At 44.8% G+C, this 16,312-nt stretch overlaps 1 protein-coding gene across 10 annotated transcripts in view; it reads right to left on the bottom strand.

The window, feature by feature from the left end:
- The window catches only part of Smarca4 (SWI/SNF related BAF chromatin remodeling complex subunit ATPase 4), a 91,619-nt gene that overhangs the window by 49,173 nt on the left and 26,134 nt on the right, over positions 1 to 16,312 (bottom strand). For all 10 annotated transcript variants that reach the window (NM_134368.1, XM_087560319.1, XM_087560320.1 and 7 more), the window contains 4 exon segments: positions 9,122 to 9,179; positions 9,285 to 9,415; positions 14,710 to 14,760; positions 14,862 to 15,029. In NM_134368.1, coding sequence (NP_599195.1) covers positions 9,122 to 9,179; positions 9,285 to 9,415; positions 14,710 to 14,760; positions 14,862 to 15,029 — 408 coding nt within the window.

The raw sequence follows: 16,312 nt of genomic DNA, 5'->3' as shown, positions 1-16,312 counted from the left end.
ACTCCCTCAAACAAATGCAGAGAAGCAGCAGCTATTTAATGAATTACAGCACGGCTAGAATTAGACAGGCGTGGGACAGACACTGAAGATCGTCTTTCCAGAAGATAAAACTCAACAAAATTGAGAAAAATGACTATTCAAGCTGCAAGAGATAGGGAGGGCACGGCACATTCATCTTGGAAATGCTGCTATCTTCTGGGAAAAAGCAGACTGCAGTTGATTTCTCTAGAGGCACTGCAGTCCAGCCACCCACAGCATGAAGTCTACTGTGTTGGGGGCCATGGAAGCAGACAGGGCTGGCAGGTTCTGTAACCAGTCTTGTAGAAATAAAGCTATTCTCAAAGCAAAACACTAGTCTCTATATTTGACTACTGAAACAATAGACTCCAAAGAAATGGCGATATTCCCAGAAATCTCATGCTAGAAGGAAACAGGACCAGCCACAAGATCGACTTGTCTCTTAGAAAGAGATCTAAAACAATTCTAATAATTGACTGATCACCTGACAGGATGAGACTAAAACCCAGGCAATGACGGGTCAGTGGGATAGGACCACACCTTGATAGGCTCTGATCGATGAGCACAACTTTGGTCCTTTAAACTCTGGTCGCACGTCAGGATCCTGGAGACAGATTTGAGGGGGTTCCTAGTTCTGTTGTCCCTCTTCTGAATGTGGCCACATTGAATAAATCCTCCTCTCCTTTTCAGTTTTAACATGGTTTTTTTTTTTTTTTTTTTTTTTTTGGTTCTTTTTTTCGGAGCTGGGGACCGAACACAGGGCCTTGCGCTTCCTAGGTAAGCGCTCTACCACTGAGCTAAATCCCCAGCCCCTAACATGGTTCTTTTAATTGGCATATTGAGAATGGGAGGCCAGAACCAACTTGAAGTACAGGTTATGACACCAAGTTTGAGAACATTTCAAACATTTGGCAGCAGTGGTGGCCCTGCCTACCTCAGGGCAAAAATGGTATCAATCTCAGCCAAGTAGTACATGCTACTACTACTATTAGTGAAGATGAGACTGGGGGAGCTGTACACATGCAGAGAACAAAAGGGCCCTGCGAATACACTATCTTAGGCAGACATGAAAACAGCCTTTATCTGGAACGAACTTCCTTGTACAGAGCCACAACAGGACACATATGGCTCACTGGCTTGGCTGTTAGCCTATTTTCTGCCACACTGTTAAAGGATCCATCACTCTTAAATGGCAGCTAAATAGGGTCTTTTCATAGGGAACCAGGGCTGAACTAGGAAGATAAACTGAGCCAAGTCAAAAGTGTCAATGCCCACCATGAAGAGAAAGAAGTCCCTAGGAAGAACTCGAGGTGCCACTCCTTTGACATCTGCCACTCTGCTGCTTAGCCTGGGACAACCTGGCAGCAACTAGAGACACCGTGGGAAAAGATACCATCTGAGGTGATAGCAGACTGGCCTGTGGCCATGTCTGTGGGTGTGTTTTCTTGATTACTGATTGATGTGGGAAGGCTCAGCCATTGTGGGTCATGTCACCCTGAGGACAGGTGGCATGGAGGTGGTGCTGAACGGTAACCTGGAAGCAAGCCAGTAAACAGGGATCCTGCTTTAGTCCTCTGAGCTCCCACCCTGAATTCCCTCAGTAATGGGTTGTGGCCTAGGAGTTGTAAGATCAAATAAACCCTTTCCTCCTCAACTTGCTTAGGTCATGGTGTTTGCTACAGCAACACAGAATCCTAACTAAGATAGCTATAGTCCTGGATGGGGAGGGGTCATAAGCCTTCAAAAGAGCTAACTGGGAGATCTCCGAGTTTGAGGCCAGTCTGGTCTAAATACACAGTTCTAAGCCATCCAGGGATACATAGTGAAACCCTATTTCAAAAAAACAAAATAAAATAGAATAAACAAAGAACTAAATAAAAAAGAAAGAAAGAAAGGAAGGAAGAAAGGAAGGAAGGAAGAAAGAAAGAAAGAAAAGGGCACTCAGCTGCTTCTGCCTTTTCGGATGTTGAAGGTGTTCCAAGCAGGAGTATCCATAATGTGTGTACAGAGCTATTGAGGAGTTCAAGTCCATAAACACGGAATCACAAAGCACAACCAGATTATCTGTCCACAGACACGGTGGACGCACAGCAAGAAGAATAAATATCAAGACAGCTTTGTGTGGATTCTACTGAAAAACCAAAGACAGATAATAGATAATCTATAAGGCAAAAAGAGATAAACAAAACTATCAAGTAACAAAGAAGGTGGTAACAGGTGACTGAAATCTCATCTGAAACAACAGGCCAATACGGAAGGTGCAAAAAGTCCTGAGTAGTTAAGAGCATATACTGCTGCCCTTGCAGAAGAACCAGGTTTGCTTCCCAGCACCCATGCCACACAGCTCACAATGGCCTGTAGCTTCAGCTCCAGGGGATGAGCTATCCTCTTTTGGCTTCTGCAGGTAGTGCCTGGACGTAAGAGACAAACAAGCATACAGAGAAACAAAACCAAACTGAAGTAAAAGAGCCACTAAGGTTAGATTCACGTGTTCAAACTGCCAAAAGGGGAGGAGAGGGACAAAGAAAGAGGAACGTTAACTAAGTCTGACACATTCAACTAAAACTGTTCTCCCAAAATACAAAAATACCCCAGAAGAACAGACTGAGGAGCACCTGTTGCTGGTAGACATATGGACTTTTATGACATTTTTCTATGAGGGCTGGGGTATGGTTCAGCAGTAGAGCACCTGCCTGTCTGCATAAAGACCTGGGGCCAATCCCCAGCAAAACTGTAAAAAAGAACTGAACAAACTGACTATCACCCAACACATGCTACCAGATCATTTAAATCTATGCAGAGAAACATTCCCTGAAGAGACTACAGCAATGGCTCTAAGGTCAGCAGTGCCTGCTGCACACTGATGACAGCTTGTCATGCAAAAACATGCAACTCCAGAAATCTGATACTCTCTTCAGGACTCTGCATGCACACACATGCATACAATCACACAGACACACAATAAAACAAATCTTTGGAGAACGCCAAAAGAGCATCAGAAATGGCACATATACACATTAATGCAAACTGCTATAAAAATACATTCACTTACTACTCTCTATACTAACATCTTCCAAATGGTTCAGAGTGCATAATGCATTAAGTTGAAGAATCTCGATGTCAGCACTCAGGAAGTGGAGGAAGGATGATCCTGGGTTCATAATCATTGGGGGTGTCGTACTCCCTGTGGCTAAACCATTAGGACCCTATCTCAAACATCCAACTGAGCTGGCAGTGGTGCACACGTCTTTAATTCCCGCATTAGGAGGCAGAGGCATGATCACAGAGTGAAGACAGAAAAACCCTGTCTCTAAAAACAAACAAGCAAACAAAACCAACTTTAAAATATGTAATGGAGGGCTGGAGAGATGGCTCAGTTGTTAAGAGCACTGACTCCTCTTCCAGAGGTCTTGAGTTCAATTCCCAGCAACCACATGGTGGCTCACAACCATCTGTAATGGGATCTGATGCCCTCTTCTGGTGTGTCTGAAGACAGCTACAATGTACTTATATACAAAAAATAAATACATTTAAAAAATATACAATGGAGTAAGATGCCTACTGTATCTATGTGATCATAAAGAAATTACTACATAAATGTATGGCACCAACAAACATTTACAGAAAAGGTAAGTCAGCAAACTGAAGAACAAAACCCACCATACCAAACCAAACACAACAAAAATCATTTTAACAGAAAAAGACTGTACATGGGAAAGGATGAAAAGAAGAAAAAAAAAAAAGGAAAAAAAGAAAGGAAGGGAGACAGGGTAAAGCCACACTTCTGGCTGGAGGATTGCTATGAGGTCAAGGCAGCCTGGAATACAGAGCAAAAGTTCCTCAAATGCTCACCTCTGCACACATTCATGCACAGAAAAATGAAGGAAAAACAAATTAATAACCAATAGCATAGTGACACTGTAAATGCTACACTATCCTATAATCCAAGTATTATTTCTGGAGTCCAGGGCAAGAGAGATCTGACTCCTGAAAGATATCCTCACATCTCCTCACTGCACACACGCCTACCCTCACTCACTCACTCACACATACACACACACATGTGATAACAGACTTTAGAAGAAGTTTTAAAAGAGTATTTCAGATTGGACGACAACAAAATTAAATTAAAATATTAGGATTCTAGGTTTGGATCCCCTCTGTACATCATGTGTACACTTTCGTTTTCAATAAAACACTCCTGAGTATAAAATAGTGGCTGGAGCTAGGGCTCAGTGGTATAAAAGAGTACTTCCCTTGATTATGTGAGACCCTAATTTCAACACCTAATTTTAAAAAAAAACAAACAAAAACAAAAACAACAAACAACAACAACAACAACAAAAACACCACAAAAACCAAAAACCAAAAACCACTGGAGCAGGTGGATCTCTGAGTTCAAGACCAGCTTGGGCAACAAAGTCAGTTCTAGGACAGTGAGAGTTACATAGTAAAAAGAACTTGTCTCAAAAATATCAAAACAAAAAACACCCCCCCCCCCGCCCAGCGAAAAATAAACAACAAACCAAACTCATTAAATTTACTTAGTTCACTACTGCTTATCTAGCAAGTACACTGCTCAGGTTTTGGGGGGGGGGGGGTTAAAAAAGTAACATTTATGAAGCCAGGTGTCATGGCACACAGCACACAACTATAACTACCAATGCTTGGGAGGACCACGCAGGAAGATTTAGAGTTTGAGGCCATCCAGGCCTAACAGTTCAAGGCAAGCCTGAGTAATATATAGTAAGGAAAAAAAATCTCAGAACCAAAGTTTATGAGATGTAGCCTAAGCATGAATAGTGCAAAACATATAGGTTTTGGGCTTAAGGAGATGGCTCATCTGTTAATAAGAGCACATGCTGCTCTTCCAAAGGATGTGAGTATAAATCCCAGTACCTATGTCAGGAGCTCATAACTGCCTGCAACTACAGCTTCAATGGACTCAATACCCTTTTCTGGCCCCTGCTGACAGCAGCCAACATAAGATATACACACATGAATAAAATCAGTAAGTTTAAAACCAACATCATTTAGGTTTAAACACTATTCATATCCAAAACCAAAAGCCTTATGTACTGGCTAGTTTTGTATATCAACTTGATACAAGCTGGAGTTATCACAGAAAAGGGAGTCTCACTTGTGGACATGCCTTTATGAGATCCATCTGTAAGGAATTTTCTCAATTACTGATCAAGGTGGGAGGACCCAAACCACTGTGGGTGGTGCCATCCCTGGGCTGGTGGTCCTGGGTGCTATAAGAAAGCAAGCTGAGTAAGCCAGCAGAAGCAAGCCAATTAAGTAACATCCCTCCATGGCCTCTGCAACAGCTCCTGCTTCCTGACCTGCTTGAGTTCTAGTCCTGACTTCCTTTGGTGATGACTAGCAACTTGGAAGTGTAAGCTGAATAAACTTTTCCTCCCCAACTTGCTTCTTGGTCATGATGTTTGTGCAGGAACAGAAACCCTGACAAGACAAATTGGTACCAGAAGTGGGGCATTCCTGTGACAACTTGACCATGTTTTGGGGAGGACTGTGGAAGAACTTTGGAATTTTGAGCTAAAGAGCTATTGGGATGTTAAGAGCTTCTGTAGGAGCTTGGAAGATAAGTTGAGAACAGTGCAGAAGATGGAAGCCTGGCTTGTGAAATTTCAGAGAGAAGATTAAAGACTCTTATCAGGGTCATGTTGTTTTTCATTGTGATGATTCTGTGGTTTTGGTTATCTGGGGCTGAAGAATCAGCTGTGATTAACAAGATACCAGAACTACTAAAATGACTATTGATGCTGGTTAGCTGGAGCTAAGAAATTAGCAGTGATTAAGAAAAGACCCGCATCATTGAGGTGAAATCTTCTGGGAAGTGTTTGAGAGCACAAAGAGGCTATGTTCCAGAGAGAGCCAAGGTTGTACCTTGTACTGTGGCTGGACTTGGTAATGTGTAAGAGTCACTCGGGTGGTACTAGTTTTGAAGGCACGAAGGGATCATGAATAGCAGCTGAGGCTCAGCACTGTGAGAGGCCATGGAAGGCCATTGGTGAAGGTGCAGCCTCAGTTGCAATTGATGGCCCAGGACTGACTGAAGGGGTCATGCAAAGGAGTTGAGGCTTGGCACCATGAAGAGAGCCTGTAAGAGGCTATTGGGGAAGCCTAGTTGCAGCAGAAGACAGCATTTTGGAGATGCTAGTACCATGAGATGACCACCAAGAACAGCAGCAGCAGTGGAGTACAGGCATCTGAAGCCTAGAAGACAAGATGTGTGCTGCAAAGGGTAGAGCTGGAGAAGTGAACCAAGCTCTTGGAGGAACCTAGAAGATCCTGAATGGATCCTAGACATTGGATGGTTGGAGTTTGATTTTGCTTTAGATTGTGACTGTGCCCTGATATTTTTCCCTCTTGAAGTTAGAAAGTATTTTAGTGGAGTCCACAGATAAGAGACTTTGAATTTTAAAAAGACTTTGAATTTTAAAATGGATTGACTGTGTGACTCTTAAAGTTATTTAGATCTTGGGGATGAATAAGAAAGTAAGGATTGAGGCTTAATAATGATGTATTTGTGTATCAAGTTGACAAGGAGTCAATAGTACTGGCTGGTTTTGTGTGTCAACTTGACACAAGCTGGAGTTATCACAGAAAAAGGAGCCTCAGTTGTGGAAATGCCTTTGAGATCCAGCTGTAAGGCATTTTCTCAATTACTGATCAAGGTAGGAGGACCCAGCCCACAGTGGGTGGTGCCGTCCCTGGGCTTGTGGTCTTGGGTTCTATAAGAGAGCAAACTGAGGAGGCCAGGGGAAGCAAGCCAGTAAGTAACATCCCTCCATGGCCTCTGCAACAGCTCCTGCTTCCTGACCTGCTTGAGTTCTAGTCCTGACTTCTTTGGTGATGACCAGCAACTTGGACGTGTAAGCTGAATAAGCCCTTTCCTCCTCAACTTGCTTTTTGGTCATGATGTTTGTACAGGAAAAGAAACCCTGACTAAGACACCTTACTTCAATAATTTAAGCCTAGATCAATCAACGAAATGAGACAAATCACTAAAGTACCAAAATCAAGAATACCGGACTGATCACTATGACCCTACAGAAAGATAAAGCAATAAGAAATCATAGAACACATGTTGGGAGCTGGGGAGATGGCTACGTGAGTGAACCACCTGCAAACAAGTGTGAGGACCCGAGTTCAATCCCCAGAAGCAACATACCACCAGGTGCAGTATTGTATGTCTGTAATCCCAGTGCTTCCACGGTGAGATAGGAGGCAGAGAAAGAAGAATCCCTAGAAGCTTGTGGGCCAGCTTGCCTGAAGTATGGCAGTAAACAGAGCTCCAGGCTCATCAAGGTAGAAGTAAGAAAGGACATCTCAAGCTGTCCTCTGACTTCTATACACACACACACACACACACACACACACACACACACACACACACACACGAGTGAGAACCAAGCAGACTGGGAAAGGATATTTACAAATTACACACTGGGTCAGAGGGGTGCATCGAGAATAAGTAAGGGCTGAGAGCTCCTTAGGACGGCAGCCCAATTAAGACCAGGCAAGACTCGAACAGACCTCCACTGAGGAAGATGCTGGATGGCGCACATGTGCACATGAAGATGCTTGACAAACTACTTACTAGGATAATGCAAATGAAAACCAAATGAGATGCCACCACACATCCACTAAAATGGCCATAAGCAAAAGAACAGACAATACCAAGTGTTGGTGAGAACGTGAAGAAACTGGAGCCTGTGAAATGGTAACAGCCACTTTGGAGAACAGTTGGGCAGTCTTAGAAAGTAAACATAAACTTACCACGTGACCCAGCAATTCCACGCCTAGGCATCTACCCAAGAAAAATGAAAACATATGTCCAGACAAACCATGTTTCCAAATGTTCACAACATAATTATTCATAGTAAAACCAGAAATAATAGTGTCAACTGATGGTGGACAGGTAAACAAAATGTGGTATATTAATACAATGGAACACAAAGCAGCAATAAAAAGGAGTTCTTAATACGTACAACACATGAAAGAACCTCAATAACATGCCACGTATTGGCACTCTGACTCATCTGCGCATGTCTACAATGGCTAACGTGGAGATGGGAAGCAGAGTGGTGAGTGGTGTGGGGTGCGCTGCTGTAGTCCTAGTACTCCTAACTCGAGTTAGAGGATACTGAGTTTGAAGCTAGCCTGGACTATACAGAAAGACTCATCCAACAAGAAATAAAAACAAACCAAAACACCAGTTGTGTGGCTTCCTGGGTGTACAGGGGAGGGACAGCAGACAGCCACTTATAGCTTACAGGTTACTTTCTGGTTGACTACAGCATCCTAACACTGGTGTGAGGGGCTGATCCATGTGAACTAAGAAACATCTACACTTTCCAGTTTAGATTTCAATGAAGCTGCTTAAATTAGAACAAAGTGTTCCTGCAGGGCATGGCAAGGAGCAGGTATAACTCTAGCATTCAGAATGATAGGAGGATGCATGTCTGAGCTTCAAGCCAGAATGTGCAAAACAGCAAGACTCTATCTGAAACAAACAGGTTAAATATATATAAAACTGACTCTTAAGGAGAGAGGTGGCCTTAAGACTCCAGTGGTCATAAAAACCACAAGTCCTCTTTCTAAAGCAGCAACTCAACAGGGAAGGCTTGAGTAGATGGCATTCCATCAGCCTAATGTGGGGAGAGGAAGGGGAACGCAGAGCCCAGGGAGAAAGGGATGCAGGCAGGAGCCATCAAGAGGCACGAGCAAGAGAACACTGGGTGGTGGCCGCATATACAGGGCACGCATTCATGACTTAAATCACAGCACTGATGAAGAATGGGCAAAAGCAGCAGAATGTTCAGAGGAGGGATGCTCAGCGCCTGAAATGTGGCCAGTGCAACTGAGGAAATGACTGAAACTCGACTGTCCTAAATGGGAACAGCCCACGAGTCAGCAGAGCTCTGCAGCACCACTTCCAGGCAAGCCCCGGGCCTTGGCTGCCCTGCCAGACCATGCCCAGCCAGCACACAGGGCACAAGGGCACAGCCCACAGCGTGACAGCCACAAACAAGGTGGAAATCCCAAAAACAGTTACGATAAAGTGGCCTCTTACCTCCTCCTCCTCTTCAGAGCCACTTTCTTCACTATCTGATCTGGGAGCTACTTCATACCTAGGAAAAACAGCAGTCTTTGGATGCAGCTCTGCCTGGTGTGCCACCCAAATGCAAGTACCACTGCCCAGATGCCAAGTCCCACGGAGGAGGCATTTAACTTACCCTGGGTTCATCTCAAGCCAGGCTTCCAGCTGCCCGGCTTTTGGGGCATCTGTGCCAGTGAGGATCTTGCCACTCTCCACATGGATCACCTTCACAGGGAGGTCACTCATCTGGCTGGTCTCATCCAGAGGCTGAAAGAGAATGACTGCCATGAGCCAAGACTCCCCATTTCCCACCCTGCCACCCAAATGCAGAGATCACCAGGAAGAGACTGGTCTGATCCACAGCATCAAAGACGAGGGGAGAAGATGAGACGCAGCACATCACTCTACCAAGGTAAAGAGAACCAAAGCACGGTACTTTCTCTACCCTAGAATTTGGATTAAAATGCTCGGGCTGAGTCTCAGTTATCTTGTATTTTTAAAAAAATTTTTTTTTGCTTGTATATATTTCTGTTCATTAAGTGTGTGCCTGGTGCCCCAAGAGGAACGCCAGAAGAGGGCATCAGATCCCCTAAAACTTGAATTATAGACAGTCGGTAGCTGCCACATGCATGCTGGGAATTAAGCCCAAGTCCTCTACAAGATCAGTCAATGCTCTCAACTGCTAAGCCATCTCTCTAGCCCCTCATCTCAATTGTCCACAGCCACACAACTATAACTGAAGAGTGTGTGAGGCTGGGGACCAAGAACTTAGAAGAGTGAATGCTACAATGCTGACTCAGCCCCATTCCCTAACGCTCACTTCTCTGAGGCAAGACCACATGGCTTAGAAAAGCGGCTGTGCTTCAGGCACAATGGCTGAGACAGGGTGCCAGCCTCAGCTAGACAGGAAGACTTTGTCTCAAATGATAAAAATAAACAAAATACTATAAACTCCACAGTGGCTTTGTGCTATAATATAGCAACCCACATTCTTTTACAATAATTCAAGAGAACACCTAGTTCTGGCTAGTGTTTTGTCAATACAACAGAAGCTACAGCCATCTGAGAAGAGAACTCAATGAGAAAATGCCTCCCTGGTATGTCCTATGGGCAAGCCTGTGAGCATGGTCAGCACTGATGACTGATAGAGGAAGCCCACTGCGGACGGTGCCAGTCTTGGGCACCATGACAAAGTAGGCTTCCTCCAGGCTTTGCATTGCTTGCTTCACCCGAGCGCTTGCCTTAAATTGCTGTCTTAGCTCCCTTGGTTATGTGTATGTAAGCTGAGATGAAATGACCATTTCCCTCTCCAACTTGCTTTTGGTTGTGGTGTTTTATCAAAGCGATTGAAACCTTTAGACAATATCCCATTTAAATCCCCCGGAATGGCTAGTTCCAGAATTGTCACCACAGTATGCTTGGGGCCAGCCTAAGATATGAGTCTGCCACTGCTGATAGCTTCCTGAAATGCTTGGGAGGAAGCACTTGCCTCAGAGAACAGGACTAAGTCAAGTCCCCTGGGGCCGTAATGGAAGCAAGACTGATGATGCCTGTGGGGTTAGCTTAGTTCAGCTGTACACCAAGTGCTTAAGAGTGTACAAAGCTCCAGCTTCCATTCCTGGCAGAAACCTAAAAGCTAGGGAAAGGACACAGCGATTTTTCATGCTTTTTCCTTTTCCCTGTCATGAGAACATAGACAGCATGTGCGATGCTCCAAAACTCAGGAAGAGAGTCCTCTCCCAAGCACCCAGCACTCGGGCACCTGAATTTTGCTGTTTCTATCTCTAGAACTGTACAGAATGCTGTTCATGCCCCCAGTAGTAACCAATAGTACTTGGCTACTGCAGCCTGAGCTGAGCAAGACATCAACTATATAGGGCACAACACACTCATAAAAGAACAGGGCAAAAGACCCTGAAAGGATGTGGATATAAAAGGCTGACATGGTATCAAAGTTCATGAAGTGGACATGGGCATGGGGCATGCCTGTCATCCTAGCCCTCAGGAGGCTGAGGAAGGCCGGAGGTTGTGAGTTCAGGGCCAGACTAGACTATATAACAAGAATCTTATATTAAAAACAACAGCCAGGCACAGTGATGTATGCCCTTAATCCCAGTATTGGGAGGTGGCGACAGGTGGATCTCTGTAAATTTGAGGTCAGTCTGGTCTACATCAAGTTCTGAAATAGCTCCACACAGAAAAACCCTACCATAAAAGGGGTGGTGCGGGGGGCGGGGGGGGGGGCCCCTGGAGAGATGGCTCAGAGTCCTCTTCCAGAGGACCTGGGTTCAATTCCCAGCACCCACATGGCAGCTTACAACTGTCTGTAACTCCAGTTCCAGGGAACCAACAATCTAACATAGACATACATGCATGCAAAACAATGCTGCACACTGAATAGATTAGAAACAAACAAACAAACAAGAAGCCACTCAGGGGCCAGAGAGATGGTTCAGTAGTTAAGAGTACTGTTGATCTTGTAGGATCACTTCCCAGCACCCACATGGCAACTTACAACCATCCATTATTCCAAGGACATGACATCTTCTCTGGACTCTGGGGAATAAGGCACGCACATGGTACAAAGAGATAGGCATAGGCAAAACACTCAAAAATATTAAGGAAATAATTAATTAATTAAAACGGTTTGTCAACACGGTGGCCTAGCACCCAGGAGGCAGAAGCAGGCAGATTTCTATAAGATTGAGACCTAGTCTATCTACATAATGAGTTTCATGAGTAACCAGGCATGGTTACTCAGTGGACCTTGTCTCAAAAGGACTAATTAATTGGTTAATTAAAAATTTTAATTAGGGGTTGGGGATTTGGCTCAGTGGCAGAGCACTTGCCTAGGAAGTGCAAGGCCCTGGGTTCGGTCCCCAGCTCCGAAAAAAACAACCAAAAAAAAAAATTTTTTTTAATTAAAAAAGAGAAGAGCAATACAGTAGTCTACCCATACCTGTACTGCCATAACACTGTAGTGGAAGACAAGGGGATCAGATATTCAAGGTCATCTTTGGCCAGTAGAGATTGCAGGGTGAGCCTAGGCTAATGAGAACCAGCTTTGGGTTAGGGATTTAGCTCAGAAGTAGAGCACTTGCCTAGCAAGCACAAGCCCCAGGGTTCAGTCCTCAGCTCCGGAAAAAAAAGAAAGACAAAATAACAAAGAGATCCAACTTCAACAGAAGATAAGGGTAGAGTGGTTGCTTCACAAGCACCTGAGTTTGATGTACAACAAAAGTCAGGCCACTAGTGATGTCAGTACTGGAGGCAGACACAGGGGCTCTCAGGGACTTGCTGGCCAATCTCCAGCCAAGCTGTTGTGTTCTAGGTTATAAAAATACTGTCTCAAAGGCAGTGGATTGAGTTTCTTAGGACAAAACTCAAAAGTTGCCTTTTAGCCTACACATGTACAACAGAAAAAACAAACAAAAGAATCCAAAATGAACATTACGCAGAGGTCCTCAGTGAGGCATTTTCCTGAAATCAGCCTACCATTGCACTGAACATGCAAGTACAGAGAAACAAAAGGTTCTTCTATTACATCTTCATAGAGAGCTTGTCCAAACACCCAGGAATGAAAAGCATCCAAATTTGTCTGTGGAGGAGACCCCAAAGCCTAGGACAGTGGTTCTCAACCTGGGGGTTGAACGATCCTTTTACAGGGCTGCCCACAACCATTAGGAAACAGAGATATTTACATCGCAATTCGTAACTGTTGCAAAATTACAATTAAAATGAACCAACAAAAATATTATGGTCAGGGGTTAACTACAACATAATGAACCGTATCAAAGGGTCACAGCATTAGGAAGCTTGAGAACCACTAGAGAAACCTAGAATGTTAATCACACAGGCTTATTGATTCAAGGGAAGGAATGAAAAAATCTTATCAGCACAGAAGCTAAAGCAAATACTCTTTCTCGCCTGCTGCTGACCTTCGCACTGTCTGTGTGACCAGAGACTTTTCGTGCATCGGGCCCTCCCCCAAACCCTTATGAATTTATTTTTCTCAGTCAATCAATAGAGCCTATCTTTATGGACTTTACAAGTAGTTCTGATGTAGTCACGTCTGATCTGTCTCAGGGAGACTTATGTATGCTTTGTTGTACACGTGGGACTGAGTTAAATTGTTAAATTATCCCCAGAATAACTTTGCTGTACTGCGCTGTGCTGTGCTGTGCTGTGCTGTGCTTAAATATGCCTAAAATAAACCACTGAGGTCAGAATCCTTAAGTTTGAACCAACATGGACTACTGAGACGTGTTGAGAGCCAAACTGCCTTCTTGTCCCCTGATCATCACTCTGCTGGCTGTGAAGGTCAGAGAGCCCTGCATATCTACATGGCCCAACAGTGTGCTTGACTAAAGAGTATTTTTGAGTTTTACCACCAAACACATGCCTTTCTAATAACTGGGGAATAGCAACTTCTCAGGGAACAGGACAGTAGGCATGTATGGGATCTATCTTAGAAAGGTATGAACTAGCAGAAATCCTGGGGCCTGCATAGAAAACACACAGGAGGCAATACACTAGTTGTGAGGCAGAGTTTCTATCTGAGAAGGACTTCAAGGTTCCTTTCAAACAATGTTTTATACTTCCATAATTATCTTTTGAAAAACAGGATACTGCTATATGCCCTTGAACTTAGGGTGAACTTTCACTTTTGACCTCACATGCTACATTTCCAGGCAGATGTCACCACGTCTGCCTTCTGCTGTTTCTTTTGTCACTGAGTGCTGGAATGTAGTAGTAGACAGGCACCTCCTTACTAGGCAGAAGGTGATGGGTTTGACCCATAGCCAGTCACTACCATCTCCCCAGCACACATATAATGAGTGCACCGAATAAGACTGTCTGTCTTGAGGAAGTGAAAAAAGTAAGTATAGTGTCCTCTCTCCAAGTAGACAACACTGCCTGCTGACTTTCTGCAAGAGCATACTAATAAAAGCCCACGAGTAAACTGACTGAATGACAAAAATCAGGAGGAAGGCACAAGGGAGAGGTCCGACAAGAGACTCTGAAACACACTCCCAACCAAAGGTCTGGGAGCAAAGGCTGAGGCGTAGCTGAGAATTCCCACAAGAGCATTGCACAGGCCTGCAGAATGGATGTCCCGTGTGCCCTAGAACTAAACAAATGTACAAACCCATGACAGCTGCTGGAAGTGGACTACAGATCATCTGAGCACAACACACGGCTGCAGTCCCAGCTGCCTAGGAAGTGCCTAATGCACATTTAAGTGCAGGCATGTGCAGACACAAAAATATAATTAAAACACAAAAAACCAACTAAGTGGATCCATCCACAGTGTCCACACTTGTAAGTCCATTATGGGAGGTGGAAGCAAGACAATCAGAAGTCCCAGGTCAGCCCTGGGCTGGCAAAATGACTTATTGGGTAAATATATATGAATGGCACCCCAGAAAGAAAGAGAAAACCTTCATCACTGCCCCCACTACATAAAAATGTGATTTAAAATATTTTTAAAGAAACAAACCAAAAGAAACACGTATCACAGGGCCAGCTAACATTTCTGTAAGAAATACCCTATATCTCACCTCACCGTCGGGTCCAATGGCAGGTGTCTGCCCTTCAGCATTTTCTGCCTTCTGCAAATAAAGAGAGCAAGGTCAGACTGACCGTACAGGCCCAGGCCTCTAAGTGTGCAGCCATTCCAAGGGGTGCCTGTGCTTAGTCAGACCCAACGAACCTTCTTTTTCTTTTTCTTCTTCTTCTCCTTGGCTACCTGGGCAGCTTTGTGCTGCCGCACCAGCTCTGTGAGGTTGGCCACATACTCATCTGTCTGCTGCAGGAGGTAGGCCAGGCGCTTGTCCTTCTTCTGGTCAATGAGCTTGCGGTAGCCCTCCTCGTCTTCAGCCTACAAAACCAAGGCAGGGTGAAACACAGTCTTGTGGGTGTGTGTGTGAGGACTGCAGAAGCTCACTCATGACTACTACTGTACCACTGCCTGACACCATGCTGAATCTCAAGGGCACTGCCAGACAATGCAGGTCTTTTCATGAGCCATTCACACAGGGCAGCAGTGGCACAGGCCTTTACTCCTAGCACTCAAGAGGCAGATGAATCTCGGTGAGTTCGAGAGCAGCCTCAGTCTGGTCTACAGAGTGAGTTCCAGGACAGCCAGAGCTACACAGAGAAATCCTGTCTCAAAAACAAACAAACCCAAAGGGAATTCTAGACTCTCTCTCTAAAAACGTGTCACAAATCTCAACCTTTGTACCTGATCTGGGCCCTGTCACCAAGAATCTCAACCCCCTCTTTCTACTTGATCTGGGCCCATCTCCACAAACCTCAGCCTTGAATCCCTTATATCCTTTTACGAACAAATAAAAGCTGGAGCTGAGCAGAATGTGTGCCTGTAATCCCAGCACCTGGGAAGCAGCAGCGGGTGAATCTTAGAAGAGTTTAAGCAGAACCTGGTTTATACAGCGGTTAGCCAGGTATACTGAAACCCTGTCTCAACTAAAGCAAAACCTACTACATAACAGATGGATTCCCTGGGCACTCTTTCAGTAATCTAGTTCTCTCTTGATGGCCTGCAAAGTCCCACCTGATGCAACCTTGCAAGCTCTAGGACCCAGTGTCCTGTTGTCCAGCACCATGAGGTCTAAGGCCCCGGAGGCCACTGGCTATACCTTACATTGGTGTCCTACTTCCTTGCCCTTCTCTCCTTCTCGGACTCTCTCTTCTCCCTCCCATGCTCTGCCCTGTGCAATGAACTCACCCCCAGCTTCTATCCAAGTCAGTCTAACATGCCCAGTCCTAGGCCTGCCACATCGCTCCTACCCAATTATACTAGATCTGTTTTGCTGTTTTGTTCCTTCAAGGGCAAATAGGAGCTCCAGGAAGATAGGGATTATTCTGCTCCCTCTGGGTCTCCACTATACCTGCTAGGGGCAAACCCGGAGCGGGTAAGAGTATCTGTCCAGTTAGCAGCTCCCTCAAGATGAAATGCCAGTGAGATTCATCTGGATAGTCTTCATTGTACGTTCTGTGGCACCCATGAGGCCCAGAGCAGAAGGGAGTCAGAGCTGGCCTACATTATAGCCAGAGGAATAAAGGTGAAGGCCCAGACCCCCGCCTCCCAAATCCATGTGTCACTTCCTTTAGCTCCACGTCTAAGCCAAGCATAGAGCATCT

This window comes from Rattus norvegicus, chromosome 8 (genome assembly GCF_021556685.1).
Source record: "Rattus norvegicus strain SHRSP/BbbUtx chromosome 8, alternate assembly SHRSP_T2T, whole genome shotgun sequence".
Taxonomy (NCBI): domain Eukaryota; kingdom Metazoa; phylum Chordata; class Mammalia; order Rodentia; family Muridae; genus Rattus; species Rattus norvegicus.
The sequence above is the reverse complement of the archived record's forward strand: the minus strand, read 5'-3'. Positions and strand labels throughout refer to the sequence as shown.